The sequence below is a fragment of the Asterias rubens genome, chromosome 6, assembly GCF_902459465.1.
Source record: "Asterias rubens chromosome 6, eAstRub1.3, whole genome shotgun sequence".
In the NCBI taxonomy this organism is placed as follows: domain Eukaryota; kingdom Metazoa; phylum Echinodermata; class Asteroidea; order Forcipulatida; family Asteriidae; genus Asterias; species Asterias rubens.
In genome coordinates, this window is record NC_047067.1 from 12,608,271 (window position 1) to 12,627,811 (window position 19,541).

Below are 19,541 nucleotides of genomic sequence, written 5' to 3' on the forward strand. Positions count from 1 at the left end.
AAACCAATTCAGTACTTAACACATTTTGCAAGCTGAGCCCAACTTCAGTAAGCTGTTAAGCAGAAGATACTGCTTGACAAGTTTGATAAGCAAAAATTTAGTGTGGTACCAGTCACAACAATGTAAACTTAACGTTATTTTGGCTGGTAACCTGTTTCTGTTAAGCAATATTTTTTCTCTGCAAGTTTTTTGCGCTAACAGACTTTATGAAAATCAACCCTGATGAACTCAATGATTTATAAGCCAACATTTCTGGTCAGGATGGTAGATCACGCTCACAAGATTTCCCTTTCGCCATGCTTACCATCTTTGTCAAATTGCACATACATAATAAAAAGCATGTAAACACCGCTTGGTCATGAAATGCTCACTACATGTACATGTACATCATAAAACACATGAAGAAATTGACTTCAAAGATAGCAGTGACTATGATGTCAGGTCAATTTGATCAATTAGATCCCTTGCACCAACGTCTCATGATCTACACAGAGTTTTCTACAGACTTTTTTTTTTTTTTTTTTGGGGGGGGGGGGGAGGGCAGCATGACGTCAACGGATTAGCGCCCGTTGGTGTGACGTCATCATCGGCCATCCATATGACAATGGTCACGATGATTGTGAGGGGGAGTCCCCCCCCCCCACAGCCTGCATTCTTTGGAGAGTCTCCTGTAAAGATAAAGTGGACACCTAACCGCAAGAACTTCACCTTTTTTACACTGCACAGTACACTGTAACACCATCCATACAGATTCTGTCCCATACACACATACATGTACAGGAAATCTAAAGCACAAAACGATTTACCAAGATTTATCAAGAGACAGATTGAGTCAATAAAAAACTTCAGACAGGCGCATAAATTTTGTTTTCAGACAGGCCAACTTATATTGGCTCAGCTCATGACAAGAACGACGTCTGAAACCAAGGTGCTCCAGGGTCGTTCTGAACAACTGCAACAGTCGATCTTACAACTTCAACTGTTTCAGATGTCAAACTTTTCATGTACTTAATTCAGAACTTGCTTCGGTGCGACTCTGGAGCGCCTGTCTGAAATGGGTGTTAGTCTCCATCCATCCTTCCAACTATGTGACCCTTTCCTTTTGGGCTAAATAGGGATCTTCAATGAAAATGTTTCATGTTTTGGTAATCTCAAAACCCCAAAACCTAACCAGCTACAATGATGTAATCACTAAAAAAAACCAGGTTGACCGTCAGGGCCCATTTTCATGGCCCTGCTTATCATACATGCCGTAAGCAAGGAATTGGCACTTAAGGAAGCCGGGAATTCTGTGCTTACATCAAGCATATTTCGCTGGTTAGCTGGGAGGTACATGTATGACTTGTGCGCTTACGTACTCCACATTACTATGCATTCTACGCTTACACAGCTAGCGCAGAAATTCGGCGCTTGCACGTAAGCGGCGAGTGTTAATTGCAAGCGCAGAAGTCAGCGCTAAGCAGAGCCATGAAATTGGGCCCTCCTGACAGTAGCCTGTAATTCAAGCATTTAGGTTATAGATATGAGTCAGAGTTACATCTCTCTAACACTTAATGAGATTGTCTAGAATTTCAGCCAGAATTGCACTTTCCTTTGGGCATCCACCCACCAGAAATAAGTACACAAAAGGAGAATTAGGTCCGATACAAAACACTCTACAATGCATAAAAGGATTGTCCAAGCAAGTATGATCAGTACAAGATGCTCTGTTACTTTAGAGACAAAGACTGTTTCCTGTTTGTCCATACACGCTGATTCGTGTATCCACCCCCAAGTTAAAAAAGAAGACATGTTGTCTTTCAAGATGGTGAAACACGAAACGGTTGATAGTCTCCGTTTTTAGTTGTTCCGACACGAATCAATACTAACCGCAAACGGAAAAAAAATTCTACACAACTTGGCTGAAAAGCCCCCCTCCAAAAATGATTCATTGAAAGATGAAATTGATATCAGATTGGAGACATAAATTCTTAAAAAAAAACACTGTAAGGGGAGGGGGGGGGGGGGCTTGGTTACATCAGACAATCCTTAAGCCGCCTCTTGTTCGGCATCTTGTACCGACATTCTCTTTTGACATGGTCAGACAGAAAAGTGTCCTCAAGTTACATGTCAACATGTCCAGTTTCAAAGTCTGAAAAGGAGCTGAAATGCAACGATTACAAGGGGGGGTTTATACTTGAGACAACTTATTATTACTTTTTTGTTTCCATAATTAACAGGACTTGACAAGCAAAACGCACATTAAATATTCAGCTGCAGGGTGGCATTTAAACAAATTAAAAACTCCTGTCCTCTTGACAATAACATTTTTCAAAGTCACGCTGCTAACTGTCGACGATATTTTTTTTGCTTAAGGTGCCTTGATTTTATCTCGAGTGTGGGTTTTGATTCATCCTTTCTGTGGTCCATCCTGCTTTCCTTTTGGCTTCCTTTCGACGAAGTCACATATCATATTTACACTGTTTACATAGCGGGGGAGGAATTGAGATATTAAGAATACAGGATTGTTGGTGGTATTTGTTGTCTTTCTTTCCCTTCCTGTTTCCAGTGTGGTCATCTTGAGGTCGCAAAAGAAAATACTCGTAGATATAAGACACACCAGCGGGCACTGATTTCCTCTCATCCCTTTCATACAAATCCGAGTTTTCCGGATACAGTAGCGGAGTAAGTCTATATTTCAGTGAAAGAGAGTTCACCGTTTGAAAAACATAGCAAGTCCTGCGACAACGCCAACCCCTACTGCCGTATACGTTAACACTGTCCCGATTGCATCGCCAAGAATGTCAGTCTCCCTCCTGTTCTGCATTCTATCCTTATCAAAGAACTCCAAAAAGCCGTTCTGCAATTTGAAAAGGGAAGTGAGACAGTTTGTTGGCTGTTTTGTTTCTTAAAGGAACACGTTACCTTGGATCGGACGAGTTGGTCTATAAAAAGCGTTTGAAACCGTTTGTCATGAAATGCATATGATTAGAAAGATGTTTTAAAAGTAGAATATAATGATTCACACAAGTATCACTCAAAATTGCACGGTTTTCATTTTACGTCGCGAACTAATGTGGTCGGCCATTTATGGGAGTCAAAAATTTGACTCCCATAAATGGCCGACCGTGTTAGTCGACGAGGTAAAAAGAAAACCATGCATTTTCAAGGCATATTTGTGTAGATTATTGTATTCTACTTGTACAATATCTTTCTAACCATATGCATTTTAAAACAAACAATTACAGAACGCTTTTCAAGGACCAACTCGACCGATCCAAGGCAACGTGTTCCTTTAACAACAAATTATGTACAATCACAACCTTCATAAAAAAAATTAAAATAATTTGGGAGGATGACCCAATTTATTAATGAGTAAAGTACTACAGTTTTACAAAACTAACTAACATGAATTAACTAAACAAAAACACTACTATGCACCAAAATTTCATATATAAGTACAGAAACCATAACACTAAAATAACATCTGACATGACAGTACAAAATACCCTTGACAACACCATTCATGTTATTGTTAACGAAGCAATCATTAGTACCCTATCTCTTCAGGAGGCATGCTAACGCTGCAAGTCCAGCCCCAAACACCGCAAATTGGCACACAGACGTCACGATATCCGTGACGGTATCTCGCAACGCCTTCTCCCTCGCTTTGTCATCGTCAAAGAATTTCGCAAATCCATCCTGGTCGTCGCGGCAAGAGGAAGGTGTTGAATGAAAAAGGTAAAGAAAAGGGGATAGAGAAAAAAGGTAAGTATAAAGGTTTTCCAAAATGCCGTAGGCCCAATTTCATGGCTCTGCTTACCCTAAGCATAGAATCTGCGCTTACCGAAGCAGAGAACACTGCGCTTAAGTCAGGCATATCTCACGGGTTAGCAGGGATTTTTGGTTTTGTGTGTGTGTTACTCCATGTTTCCAGGCAGTCTTCACTTACATGTACACAGCTAGCTGGTTAGAAAAGAAATTCAGCTCTTGCACATTACATTAGTGGAGAATGGTGATCATATTGTTCAGAATTTGGCGATAAGCAGAGCTTTGAAACCGGGACCTGGTTAGTGAAGAAAAATTGCTTTATGTATGTCCCTTAACTGTGGTCCACTGGCCAAACACCCAACGACTAGTCAAACTTCACTCTAAGTAGTCCACCTGGCTAGTTCAGTGTTAAAAGCATCCCTTTTCCCTATCCCATAAAACTGTATGCATTTAAAAAAAATAAGTGTCTCCATCAATAACACATTTGTGACTGTTGAAAGGCATTGTTAGCCACAAAATTAATTTGAACTACATGTACACTGTAAAACAAACACAAGTTCATCAAATTGAATCTTTCATTAATTCAAGAAAATCAAAAACGCCAGCCTCTCTAAAATAGGTCATGGGGGTACATGTGTTTTATATGTACTTCACACTATCTGACAGCCTGGTTACATATTTCATGTGAATCCCAAATGAAAAAGAAAAGAAAGGGAAAAAAAGAAGTAATGTAAGCCTACAACCACCACCGTAATAGCTAAAAAAATACACGCCCTTAAAATTCCTCACATATTTCGTGTAGCAAGTGTAGCTAGGAATTCGGGCATGCCTCCAGTATTTATGTCAATGTGCATGCAATCATCGTTGCAAGTTTCCTGATGCTGTTTTTTTTTTTTTTTTTTTTTTGTCTTCTTTCCAGAAATGATAAATTGATTAAAATTAAAGAGCGCCAGACGAGCAACCAGCAATACTTGTATTCTCAAACAACTGGGCCAGAGTTGTATTCTCAAATAACTGGGCCAGAAAGGCTGGCTAAATATTACAGTGCTTTTTAAAATTGCATCTAGTCTAGTTAAAGCAAGCTGGCCATCTCGGGTTATGAGCTACTTTTGCCTACAGCTATTGAGCGTATGTTGAAACACTGTGGCAATGTTAGAATTAACTGGTCGGGAACTCCCATTTTTATTTATGTTAGTATATCTTTCTGATAATGAGACCAAAAAACTCATAACAGCGACTAGCACTGTGACTTGTATGTGAAGAGAAGATGATGAGTGCATTTTTTAAATGTTGGATGAAACCCCCAATTTAAAATTGCGAAGAAATGGCAAATTTAATGTCTGTTAAAGAAAACCTTGTGGCGTAGCATTTTCTGAATCAAACCCGCGACCTACATGTACATGCACCTCTAGAGCAGTGTCAACCAACTAGACCACCGAGATTGACAGGTACATGTAGCTAGTCAATGCTACCTCAAAAATGTTTCTTTCTTGTGGTGGCGCCTTAGAGAGGAATTTGTCAGAAAGGAATCAACTGACCAACAGTGAGGAGGAACTTGCAACTTCCACATTAATGTGAAGGTATAAGATATAAATTTCCAAAAGCAGGGAAAAAAAGAATCCTTGAGATAAAGGAGTAACAGGCAGAATTAAGGCCAAATAAAAATAAATACCAGTTGATCTTTCCCGCCCGCATCCTTTTTTTATTTATTTTTTAATTTTATTTTTTAAATCCATCTTTTCAAAAGGACTGGCCTAGGAGCTTTTACCGAACCTAACGTGATGCTCTCGAATACATGGAACCATCTGTTTCATAAAACAATATTAGAGAATGCCTACCAGCAAATCTTTTTAGAGTAATCCGACCCTATTAATAGTGTTAACACTACCTGTTAACACAGGTTCTCATGCAACAAATAAGAAGAATTGGTGGCCTGTTTGATTTGAAATACTAAGCGGCCATCTTGAAACGAAAAATATTAATACACTAAAAGGCCCTCATCCTCCTCTTTTTTGAAAAATCCGGACGATCAACTGGTATTTTTTTAAATTTGGCCTACAAGCAGTGCATGTATGTAACTCAAGGTAACTCAAAATTGAAGCTCGGGTAACCTTGCAAAACCCCTATTTTAAAACGCTTTGCTAACTCCAGTTACTGCCTATTTAACTTTGCACGATCCTCCCTAACGCTATTAACGACAAAAATGTTCTGCAACGAAAGATTTTGTTCTTTTTCAATCATGTTTTTCCACAGCACAAGCAACATTGTTAAAATAAGGCACGGAAGGTACATTAAAGGAACATTTTGCCTTGGATTGGACGACTTGGTCGTTGAAAAGCGTTTGAAACTGTTTGTTATGAAATGCATATATGTTTAGATAGATAATTCAAAAGTAGAATATAATGATCCACACAAATTTGCTTTGAAATTGCGTGATTTTCTTTTTACTTTGCGAACTAACACGGTTGCCATTGGAGTAAAAAATTTGACTCCCATAAATGGCCGACCGTGTTAGTTGACGAGGTAAAAGGAAAACCATGTAATTTCGAGGCATATTTGTGTGTAGATCATTGTATTATACTTTTACATCATCTTTCTAAACATAATACATTTTATATCAAACAGTTACAAGCACTTTTTATAGACCAACTCGTCCGATCCAAGGCCACGTGTTCCTTTAAGCTTCAACCACATTGTTTTCATTCAATATGACAGCGCACAAACCCGAAACTAATATGGACCAGAAATAAATCAATTCTCTACTGTGAGACAAGAGTGCGACTGTATGGAAAACAGATAGCAATTGTTGCAACATGGTGTCTATCTACATACATGTAGTATGTAAAGATCAAGAAAATAATATGGTGCAGTCAAGGGTAGTGGTACAGCACAGTTAAAATAACAAAACTCAGAATACACATTTAAGGGAGCTTTTCATGCATTTGAGTCTAGCCGTTTCATAATGACGAGCGCCCTCTGCAGTTGACCCTGGACAGGCTATTGCCCCCAATAGGTCGACTAAAAACCAACCACACTTACATCTCAGCTCCGCACAAGCTGGGAACTCTAAATGGCCTACACAAACATTAGAAGCATTAACCGGCCTCGCAAACAAAGTACCAACTTATGCCATAGACACAGAAAATAACAACCTCGCTGCTGCTTTGCAAACCAAAAATGAGCAATCATTGCTGAAGAGGGGCACTGTGAGACAATGCAAACCTTTTCCCCATGATAAATTTTGACAATAGCATCTCCCGGCAAAAAAGCAGAGAGGGCGCACTTGTATTGCCAATTGTCCACATTAAAGGGACACGTTGCCTTGGATCGGTCAAGTTGGTCCATGAAAAGCGTTTCAAATCGTTTGTTATGAATCGATATGGTTAGAAAGATGTTTTAAAAGTACAATAAAATGATCCGTGCACAAACATGCCTCGAAATTGCTGGGTTTGCTTTTTACTTTGCGAACTGAATGCGGTTGGCCATTTGGAGTCAAAAACATGACTCCAAAAAATGGCGTACCTTGTTAGTTCACGAGGTACAGGTGTATCAGAGGCAACGTGTCCCTTTAACACTTTCAGCACCCACCCCCCCCCTTAAAAGTTAATAAATAAATGAACAATTTAACAAACAAACAAATACAGTAAGTTTGAACACAAACAGTATAACACAGGTATGTTGGGTTACGCTGAAATCATAACATGCAATGCATGAAATAAACATTTTGTTTACTCTTTTAAAAGCATCAAGGTGTCATACACTGGAAGCCAAGGTGCGGTGCATATTTAGCAATATTTATTGTCGGCCAAACAAATCCAAAACAAGCAATACTATCCCCTTCAATTCAAACAGCAACAAAAAGAGACGATTGGAGTCGGAGATTTGTCATTTTCCTAGAAATCGCCGATTGAAATAATTCAAAATATCTTAGATAGGTTTATGAGCATGAGCCTCTTTGCATAACCATGAATTTATGCATAACATTTGGGGGAATGTTACCGATACAAATCTGACTGTCGGAAATAACTTTGATAACCAGCCCGAATTATTCCATGAGGACTTGCTCTTCCCGGTGAAACTATTTTTGACAAATTGAGGTTAAATGACCTCTACAGACTAGGGACTTATAAAACATTCTTAGGGATAGATTTGTCATTGGCACTATCCCAAAGGGGATATCTATGCACCTTTGCCTTGATGAGGCCCTCCTCCCCTTAATTGAGATATGGCAGGATTCACTATACGTTTTAACTATGTACAGGGTGTACAGGGGTTTCCCTTAACTTTTGTTTTCAATCGCCGGCCGAGGGAGTCAGAAAAAAGGTTTGGATCACCTGCAGGTTTTGTAACTTACATGAAGTGAAGTTCATAAAATTAGATTTTGGAATGATTTTATCCCTTAATTTCTGCCCTAAATTATACTTTTACCGTCAACAACCATTAGTATGGATGCGTTATTTGAGGATCGGTTGTTTTGAACTTCGTTTGCAATCAAATCATTGTGAATCAACGATGTGTCGACAACGCACGTTGAGAAATATTTCAATGAACCTTATCTCGCATCACCCTCTGAAAACTTACTTTATGTGTGTATTCATAAGCTTTTGTCTTCCAAATCTCTTAAAAGTTCAGCATACTTATGAACAAAGAAAGAAATACTTTTCGGTATTTAAATAATATTCTTCAGGTTCAGTCAAGTGCTTGTACAAGAACATTAAAGGCCTTTTCTTGGAGTTCCCGGCCAGACTATAAATGCCACTACCAGCCAACACCTACCCCTCCCACCCCACCCCAACAGTGCCTCTGTCAACAACCAGACCGAGGCCTTGGATGGATTTCAGAAAGAGTTAATAGTCTCATCTTGAGTTAGGACATAATACTTGCCTTAACTTAGGACCAGCCTTCAGTTTTGAATAACTCCTAAAGAAGTCCTAGGACTAGTCCTAAGTTAGCACTACCTTTGTGAAATCAACCCCTGATTCTCTGCTCCTGCCAACATCCACTAGTGATCTTACCCAGCCTTGATGCTCATTCATCCACGAGACTAGCTTGGTGTCGATATACCTGGCCGTCCAGCCGATGACGCTTGGTACTAGCGACTCCATGTTATTCGACGCACAATGAAGAGCTAACCTACCGCTGAATGTGATAAAAGCTGCTATCCTACCCCATGACATACCTGTGGAGATAGATGTTTGGAATAAGCCATTTTGGGAGTTGGATTTGAATAAAGTCTGGTACAATGACTTGCTTAGTCACAACTTACCGCGAACATTTAAACTCCTCAGACTGTAGAGACAGTTGTTGGGTGGAACGGTTTGGGGCAAGCTTTTGTACAGCAACCTCAAGATGAGCAAACCCAGGGCCCAATTTCATAGCGCTGCTTAACCGGTAACCAAATTTGCATGCTTACTGTAGCAGAAAAATTTGCTTAAGCCTTAGCGTATTTCAAAGGTTAGCAGAAAAATTGGGCGGCCATTTTGCGTGTTTACCATGGATTTGCATCGTGACGTCATTTATTTTTGTGCAGAAAGCACCGGAAGGTTAGCATGCCTTTGCGTGTGCTTACGGTTAGCAGCGCTAAGAAATGTCACATTGTTTTACTCGTTTCTCAAAAACTACAGCACCTCAGCAAGTAATATTTTAAGGTAAGCTTTCTTCTAGTCATATCTTCAAACAGTGTAAGTTTAAAGTAAATCTGTGGACATTGTGTTTTTGGTTACAAAGAGTACCCCAATCCTTTAAGGAGGGGGATTAAGTGATAATGGTTTTCTTTAAAAAAGATTTGCAATGTACAGCTTCGTTCATTTCATTTTGTTTCATTTTATTCTGGATGTGAAGCCAAGGACTTAATCACTTATAGGAAACTTAATCACTGTACTAGCCAGGAACCCAATGGAGCAAAGACAATAAGCCTTTTTGAGATATGGCGGACACAATGCTACAACACTAAAAGGTTTGGGTAAATTTGTGTGTATACACCCAAACCAAACAGTACACTCCTATCCCGTCCGCCATACCTCAAAAAGGCTTATGAAGGAAGTTTCAGTTTTAGATGTGGAAAGAAAACCCCAGAGACTGATACCAAGGAAAACCCACTCAGCCAGGTACAAGTACAATGTAGGGACTGAAAACCCAATCTATGTTGTGCCTCGGCGTGATTCGAACCAGGGTCCCACTGGTGGAAGGTGAGAAAAGATTCACAACTACTGTAGCATAGCAAAATGCAGCACAGCATGTGTCAGTGTGTCAGCTGCTTCTCAAAATCATCATTAGCCAACTCAATATGTAGCATTCAGTGGGAACAAAACTTGATACTTTGCAAGACGCAAAATTGCTGGGCGAAAGTGTTCCCTTATGTATGCACACCTACACACGCACACGCATACAAGGCACATGTTTACCTTCGTGTAAACTAAACAATGGTAAAAGGCCACATATGTAATAGAGCAACAATGCACTAAGTAAATAAAATTTTATGTTTCTAAATAATAAATTTATGTACTCGTACAAAGCGGAGCTACTGGGCACACAGTTTCAACATCTATCCATGGCAAACACTTACACTGTACGACGAGGAATTACTTGTTGTCAGACAAATGAAGGCTATAAACCATGAGCTCTAATGATAATTGGAACAACCAAATCTTTTCTGAATAACGCTCGAATACAATGTACATGCAATCATTACATACAGTACATGTAGGTTTTATGATAACATGAATGTCAATTGGACAGACTTTCTTAATCATTCACAAGAAACAAGAAAAACAACTCAGGTCTTCTCCTCATGTTTTCTTTCCTTGAATTGTTAAATTGATTTCACTTTCAAACAATTTTATCAACTTTTACTTTCACAACAGTATAATCAAATTTTGTATTAAAACCGTTTTAAAAACAAGTTTAAAACTGGTTTTTAAAACTTAAGTATTTGAAAAAAACACATGTGAAACTCAATAGACCTTTATCATGGTGCAGCCATCTTGAATTTTTCCCATTGATATCAATGTTTCTAGACCGAGGCTGGAAGAACAAAACAGTCGGGTTCCTATTTGCAAAGTGATTATTAGCAACCATTACTGTTATTTGATACAAGGAACATGACCAAGATGGAGGCAGCTCTTGAAGGGGTACAGCAATTTTGCTCTATTAAGGGGCACCCCTATGTATTTGAACTTTGCATAGGGCACCACAGCAAAAGCACAGGGGACCACAGCAATGGGTGCTGTGGGTTAATTCGAGTCCTGCGGTTGGGACCATCATCTACTTACATGTTCCCCTTTGCCCATTTTCTTGGTCCTTAAAGAGCTCATCAGCGAGATCTCTAAACTTTGCGTATGCCGTCGTTTCACTAATCTGAAGCTGTTCACAGCACCCTGAAAAGAACTCTGGATTCCTATTCTCAATTTCTTCACCTGCAAAACAAAACAAAAGAGGAAAAAAATCAAGAGGTGAATCAAAAGACTTTGTTGTAAAAGTTGAGTAAGGAAAAACAAAACCAATGTCTCAACAACAAAAAATAAAAAAACCTTGGTGTAAACAAAACCAGCAACTTCACTGTAAAGGCCCGGTCACACTGCAGCGATAACAAAACACGATGAAGATCATGTTAACAAGGCACGCCCTCGATTGGTTGAAAAAGTGTGAGCGTATTCTGTGCGGAGCAATTCAACCAATAGAATGTGTTCTCTATGCGTCGTGATCGCTATCGTTTTTGTTATCACTGAAGTGTGACTGTCCCTTTAATAGCAGAGATGGCTGTCGTTCAATGTAGAAAATCATCCCTATTTTATAAAGTATGGATTAGTTAATAGTGAAATGACAGGCCAATTGGTCTTGCTGGCTAGTCACTAAAGAAAAAAACAGGGGTAAACCCTGCATTGTGACCGTCTCAGCCTGTGGTGTTTCTGATCAGTAGAGTTTCTCATCAGCAGAATGTGGGTTCGAGTCCGGGTCATGACAAAAATGTGTCCTTGCAAGACACTTTTAAACCATTACTGCTGCAACCTTTGGATTGGGCATAAAACCATGTGTTGTGTAAAGGCCGAGTCACACTGCAGCGATAGCGAAAACATTCACGATGCAAAGAGAGTGCATTCTATTGGTTGAATGAGCATGTGCATATTCTGCGAGAGGCAATTCAACCAATAGAATGCATTCTCTTTGCGTCGTTATCGTTTTCGTTATCGCTGTGTGACACTGCCTTTATGCACGAATAAGAACCCAGTGCACTTAAAGGCAGTGGACACTATTGGTAATTACTCAAAATAATTATTAGCATAAAACTTTTCTTGGTGACGAGTAATGGGGAGAGGTTGATGGTATAAAACGTTGTGAGAAACGGCTCCATCTGAAGTGACATAGTTTTCGAGAACGAAGTAATTTTCCACGAATTTGATTTCGAGACCTCATATTTAAAACTTGAGGTCTCGAAATCAACCATCCAAACGCAGACAACTTTGTGTGACAAGGGTTATTTTTCTTTCATTGTTATCTCGCAACTTTGATGACCGATTGAGCCCAAATTTTCAAAGGTTTGTTATTTTATGCATATGTTGAGATACACCAACTGTGAAGGCTAGTCTTTGACAATTACCAATAGTGTCCACTGCCTTTAACAAAAAGAGAAGGGGTGCGCCCCCGTGTTCCTGGTCCATTGGCAGCAACTTTCGCCACAGCACCTACCATACTATATGTGTCATACTTTAAAATGTAGCTCAAAATACTTTGCAGAAAAAAGTGGGCTACAATAGGATATGGCCCTAAAGTGCTATACTGGTAAGGACCCAGTAATAGAGAGGTTTCGCTGAGTCACCGATACTCTTACGTGAACGGATACGCCATAATAAGTCATCACTTTTTGAGGTCCATGTGACGAATAACCGTTGCACACAAGTTAGAATAGTCGCTCAAACAGGAGTCTGTCCCCATACACGTAAGTAAACAACGAGTATATTTTGTTCATGTTTTTGTAGCGGATTGTTATTTTTTAATGCACCAGGTTTTCACCCTGTCTATTAGAGGTACATGTATCATACATGGATGTAGTTGGACATTTGTTAACCACCATGCTTCAGAAAAAGAGAAATGGCGATTGTCCATGGGTGCAGCCATTTGGTTAATAGCGTCCTCTTGAGCCTTAAGTTGGGGGTATTCAGTAGAATTTTGCGAAACATTACTACACAGCTCACTTGATGCGAATGCGTACGGTTCGATATCTGTATGCGTATTCGTATCCGCGACTCTGCGAAACCTCTCTATTATTACAATTAAGACGTTTACACATCATGTAGGCCTATGTTCATGTAGTGTAGTACGAATCACTGCTATAAATGCTACATGAATACATTATGCACTATATCTCCACAAGGAGAGCACTCCTTGCCGTTGGGGACCGTGCCAGCAAGTCAAGTGTTTCTCTATAAGGCCAGTGATACTGTCCAAAAAGAGGTGAATCTGTTTATCTGTAAAGATGGTCTTTTGTTACAAACTGTTGACCTTTTGCAGAGAGGAGGCATTATAAACCACATGGGGACACGTGTGTGAATGTGGTTTGATGGACTTAACCTTTGCAGAGAATGTTTTCTCTTTTATGATTTAAGCCAATTCAGGGATGTGATCGTAAACAAAATTTAAAATCCTGAGTAATGGAAGATAGTTTTGTGCAATTATGTGTATTTATTTTGTGCATATCAAACATCCTTTTGGTTATAGATTCAGTTTTACAAAAGCAAAAAACTTTCTCCGAAGTGCAAGATGTTAAATTGTAGAGGATTACAAACTCTCTGCATACATACGAAGTTCCAACTTTACCATTCTACTGAAAAAGTTTCAAATAGTACAACAAAAAAGGGCCAAGTTTTTCATCTCTGTGATGAAATGTTTTCCTCAAGAAAATCTGGAAGGTTCAGGGAGACAACTGAAAAATCCTGAAATAAAAAAGTCTTAACAAATCACAGATCTTCATTTAAGTATCAAAGCAAAAGATCTCGGAGAAAGAAAAACATCAATTGTCACAACGTGGGCTCAGCTTTTCATCCCAGTGGTGGCAATTTTTGCCTCTGTTAAAGAAAATCTGTAAGATTAGAGGGAGACCATTTACAAATCCTGAAATTAAAAAAATCCTAATAAATCACACGCCTGATCTCGATTAAAGTTTCAAACCAAAAGATCTTCTGAAGAAAAAACATCCTGCAATCACGGAAAAACCCATTACATGTAGGTCACAAGACTTGGGTATTGCATCACTCGTAAATAAAAAGCACATTCATGCCTATGGGTACAAACTTTATTCAATGCAACACCTTTAGTGACCTTTCGCTTCCTACGCTTAATGTACATTTTTTCTGGAGAGTTGTCAAAATCCTCTACAATTATTCAAGAGCAGCCACGCTTTACAACGTGGAAGTTCTTACATGTGGCTGCCAGTGGATTTCTGAGTCGGGGAATCCCGCCTACAGTTGCATCATTTTTGATGGGCTGAATATTAACATGCACACTGAAAGGCAGTGGACATTACTCAAAATAATTGTTAGCATAAAAACTTACTTGGTAATGAGTAATTTAGAGCTGTTGATACTAGTATACAACATTGTGAGAAACGACTCCCTCTGAAGTAACATAGTTTTTGAGAAAGAAGTAATTTCTCACTGAAATATTTGAATTGAATTTGAGACCTCCATCTGAAAGCACACAACTTGTGCGAAAATGGTGTTTTTTCTTCCATTATTCTCCCGCAACTTCAACAACCAATCGAGTCTAAATTTTCACAGGTTTGTTATTTAATGCAAATGTTGGGAAGCACCAAGTGAGAATGCTGGTATTTGACATTACCAAAGGCATCCATGCCTTTAAAAACAATACCTGAATCCTTCCATGACAACTACAGCACAAAACTAGATTACAAAACCAACAGACTTTTGTCAATAACTCACCCGTTCCAAGAACAACTTTTTATCTTGATGAGAATGAGCAAAAGAATGTGTAGACCACAAATTTTTGCATTTCTTCTCACTGATATCAGTCTTGTTTATCGTAAGTAAAGCTGGGTTCCATAAATTCCATGGGAAATCAACCAATCAAAAAGCAAAAATAGACAGACACTTTAATTATTCATACACGTACCTGAGACAGTTTATACCAGTAAATCCATTCTGATTGGTCGAGAGGAGATCATGTGGCCATATTTAAACATGCTAATTAAACACTTTGAGGAATGTTTAAACATGGCCTACATGTACATGTAAGTCAAAAGAGGGCACTATCAGAGAATTGTGCAGAACGCACATATTTCATGCCAACTTAAAGAATTGGTACATGTAGGTTGCACTGATGGCTGACGCAAATTAACAACTTCTGTGCGTCAGTTTGTAAAAAAAAGTAGCGCAAGATCAAGACTCAGAAGAGAAGCTACTTGGAGCTCAACATGGATGAAATTCAACGCAGAGTCAAGGCACGCAGCTGGCACTAAGCTTTAAGAATTGTTCTCAACTTTTAAAGGTTTTTGGATGTCTTTAGCAGAAAAGTATTTATAAATGGGAATAAAAGAGTGTTGACTCAGGACCGTGGCCAAGCATATAAAAGACCTCGCCTTTGGCTCGGTCCCTTATTGCACGACCACAATCTCTGCCGATTTTAAACGGCCGTTGAGACTGAGTCACCTCTCTTTTATTCCTTCATTGGTACATAGACAGAATATAGTGTTTCTTTTTTCAACAGAAAGTTGGATTTTATCCAGGTATGCTGACCACTAACTGTCCCTATTTATAAATGGAACACACCTTTAACGTGGTAGTTTTGTAAAGTTTTAAAAGTACATTGTACAAAATCAAAAACTTTCCCCAAGCTGTCTCTCTGTGATTCAGTGCTACACCCGAAGTGTGGACCCGAGAACAAAAGCAGTCCACATACACTGTAAATGTAATGTCGGTATTTTAAAGACTTTGTGGATTTACACATGTTGGGATTTGAAACACTTTGTGGACTTATACACCTCCACACAGTCTTTTCCAGTGTTCTCCCTAAAACAGTGGTCCGCTGGCCAACTGTACCAAAACATGAGGACCACTCAGAGTTCACTCAAGTGGTCCAGCTGACTAGGTCAGTGTAAAAAGGCATTCCTGTTTATGTCAGATTAGTGTAGGCCTATAAGTGAAACAACAGGTAAATGGGTCCTGCTGGCCAGTCAGTGAAAAAGGAACGGGCAAACCGTGTATTGCCCCAAAAACTGCTTTTATGTCGCAAGATTCTAAGAAGCGCAAGAACACCACCCCCATTTTTCTCTACATTTCAACGCCCCCTTCCCTCAAGTCATCATCACCCCCTACCTACATCCACTAAACTCCTCGGACAACCTATAACAATGGACGTAACCTAATAGCGGCAATCATCAGCCACCATGAAATCAATCTCTCCCCGTTTTGATTATTTCCCCGGGAAAAAACTCTCGCCTTGTGACTTCCCGTTGTTGTTGAATAAGTGCATTCACTCTAACCTCGCATTATAGGCCAATCACCAAACCATTTGGGGATCCGTTTACCGGTAAGCGTTTACAGAACCCCCCCATCGCATTCAAAAAAACCTTTTGCCAAACTTCACATCTGCTTTCAAAGCATTCATATCCCATGACACGTATCAAGTTGTTTTCCTCCGGATCTTTCACTCTCTCTTAAGATGACTTTTTTCCAAAGTCCTTTTCTTCACTTGTTTTTGTAGCACTTCATGATTAGAGCAATATTATGCGGCTTAGGTGAGTGCCTCAGCCAAACCTTTTACCACAAGGGATTACAAAGAAAAGTTCAACAGACTTATCAATACCTCCTTTTGGCCGATCTTTATCTCAAAGTTGCCAAATTGATATCACTGGCAACCTTTTAAGGCTATATGAACAAATGAACGGGGAAAAAAGTCAACTGAATCAAATTCCATTTAGAGAAATACTTCTTTAAGTACGACTGTAAATGTAATTTTTCAAAGTTAATTGCAGAAATGAACAACGAAAGTCTCAAACGCCTACTGCTGTCACCTTTCTGTATTTCAAGATACAAAGACCATCATTGGGAATGGTCAAAAAAGAACTTTAAAAGGGAACTTCTAATCTAAAAGGTTACAAACTTTTTTTATGAACCTCGACCAACTGTCCTGAGTTAGTTCTTTGTGTATTGTTTTCTTCTAAATGACCTGCAGGATTTATTAATTGAATCAGGCCTGAAACTTCACAGTGGCAATGAAGGCAATATCCAACGAAGGCAATTGCCTCCATGCCCCCTAAGCATTGCCTTTGTGCCCTTGAAATGCTTAAGTGGAACTTTACAATTTCTTCACAGAGAGCCCTCTACTAATAATTGTAGAAAATGCCTTGGTGCCCCTGCCCTTTCAAAACTGAAACGTTCAAGCCTGATTGAATTATTGCAAACATTTATTTTTCATTTACCTCTTACTCGACCAAACCTGGTAAAATGTGCATCTCACTGATCTTAAACACATGTACTACAACAGATTGCACATAACATGATGCACACAGTAAATAAGAGCACTGGTACTTCTGTTACAACTGGTACATGTATGTGTAATGAAAACACTACACTGAAGGCTCCCACACCAGCAGTTGTGTCCACTGAAAGAGGTCACCATGGTCAAATGGCTAGACACGCACATGGTCAAATGGCTAGACTGTAGGACTTGCAATCACAAGGTTGTGCGTTCGAATCCCCCAGCTAACCGCTGATTTCACAATGACTAGAATAATTATTGTCCTCTTCTGAATCCCAATTTCTTGATTTTGTGCAATTCATAATCATAGACGTTAAACCAATGTTTGTATGAGAGAGATTGGTTGTTGCCAGCTTGGTGTTTATATCCCCTTGTGGGAGTTTGCCAAGTTCCCTGGATGGCAAGATCATCTAAACAAATGATCCATCATTATGCCCACCTGAGAAATGTTGTTTGTGATGTGAAATTAATGACTTGCGAGCTTGCAGTGGTACTCTGGTAAGCTACGTAACTATCTGCAATAATTGCAACACCAATATTTTGTTTGTTTGTTATTAATAATAATTTGGGAGGCTCATCATTCAGTCTGGGAAAACACTTATTGGCACGGCAGAGAACCAACGCACAACTCAACTCACATATGGCCCTGGCCGGTTATCGAACCAGGGTCACCTGTGTGAAAGGCGAGCGCTTTACGCACAAGCCAACCATGCCCCCTAGGTTAACACTACTAGACGTAGAAACAAACTGTGCGTGTGTTGCATGCTACAGTGCACACTGGGCACGAGGTACACATTCTGCAGCCAGCACTCAATCATGTCAAATGTCTCTTGTCACAACCCTGTCCATAAAGTAGGTCATACATCTAGGCAACCTTTTTAAGTTAATATATTCCCCTACTCGGATGATTCTCAAAAATGAGGACAATTCAAACTCAAAACATAATCATCACCTAACTCTGATCCACCTCTAACACTATATACACCCACACAAGGATAACTCAGGTCTTGAATAACGCCCTGGTCTACCCCTCCAAATCTTTCCCATAGACTTTAAGATTATCCAATACAGTAGATGTGCCTTGTACAAAATGAAAATAGCCTTGCTCTCTCAAAGATGAATATCCAGGCCTGATAACTTTTCGTAGAAGACCAGTCATTCGCTGCAGAATCACAGACAAACATTGTATGCATATTAATGTCTCATCTTCTCTCGTTTTTGTCCTTCTTCTCTCCCTCTCTCTCGGTTAAATGTTGTCTGAATCTCATCAAGGCAGAACATGAAAAACATGTTTGGTGCCACCACTGCCCCAAGGCACAGACATCTTTAAAACCAGACTATTCCAAACGTCTCAGACCTGTATTTGTGACAGGAAATCATTATAAGTATCTGGGGTTCTCCGAAAGGAAATCATAACAAATCAGCAGCAGAAATAGAAAAAGGAAAGAATAAAAAAAATGTACAGATGACCGTCTCATGGTTTCATTGAACCAAAAGCCCGTATGACAAATTGCCGATATCACAAGATTACAAATATAGCCATTGCATCATTCTGCTGTCTGTTTCTCTATTAGTTTGTGAAATAAAAAACAAAATAAAAAATAAAAAAGACGTTAAAATGACAGTCTCTACTGATGATTTCATTGAACCCAAAGACACTTAGAACAAATAACGGATAGCACAAAATTACAAATATAGCCGTTGCATCATTCTGCTGTCTGTTTCTCTATTATAGTTAGTGGAGAAGCTTCGACTGACTAACACGATCCAAACCCTCATTGTGTAATTCCAGTAATGTTCTCGGAAAAACCCCTGACACATTGCAGTACTCAGCCAACACATGATTGTTAGCAATCTTGGCCACCCTCCAAAACACGCCTTAACTGCCTGCAGTCTCGCTTCAACCTGAGGCTGACCAGGGGCAGCTAGTGTTTTAATTTTGTTCTAATTCACAGGTGGGAGATGAATAATCCCTCATGATAAATATGTCAACAAGACAAAGGCCGGAGCTTGGTAATTAAACGGTTGTTGACAGTCTGTTGACTGTCTGTACGACCGAGATATGTAAATCTTTATCAATATTTTCAAAGTTCAGCTTTTATCGACTATTGTACAAATGTCTAAAAGACCAACAACCAAGGCTGCTTCACACAAATAATAAAGCTTAGCACAAAGTACTTTTGCTTAGCACAAAGTACTTTTGCTTAGCGCTAAGAGGTTACTAGCCGAATTACATGTCATGCATACAGTACCACTAGTAGACTGAATACGGAAGAATATTTTTATCAAACCCTACTGAA

General features: G+C 39.4%; 1 protein-coding gene across 4 annotated transcripts in view; it reads right to left on the reverse strand.

Moving 5' to 3' along the window:
• Positions 1 to 527: 527 nt before the first annotated feature.
• Positions 528 to 19,541, reverse strand: part of LOC117291957 (bcl-2-like protein 1) — a 51,769-nt gene continuing 32,755 nt past the window's right edge. For 3 of the 4 annotated variants that reach the window (XM_033773980.1, XM_033773976.1, XM_033773979.1), the window contains exons 3-5: positions 11,022 to 11,165; positions 8,766 to 8,929; positions 528 to 2,839 (exon numbers count right to left, since the gene is read on the reverse strand). In XM_033773980.1, the coding sequence (XP_033629871.1) occupies positions 2,693 to 2,839; positions 8,766 to 8,929; positions 11,022 to 11,165 (455 nt within the window). In that variant the 3' untranslated portion in view covers positions 528 to 2,692. Of the gene's footprint in view, positions 2,840 to 3,536; positions 3,682 to 8,765; positions 8,930 to 11,021; positions 11,166 to 19,541 lie in introns of all 4 variants that reach the window. The other variant, XM_033773978.1, reaches the window with a different exon arrangement.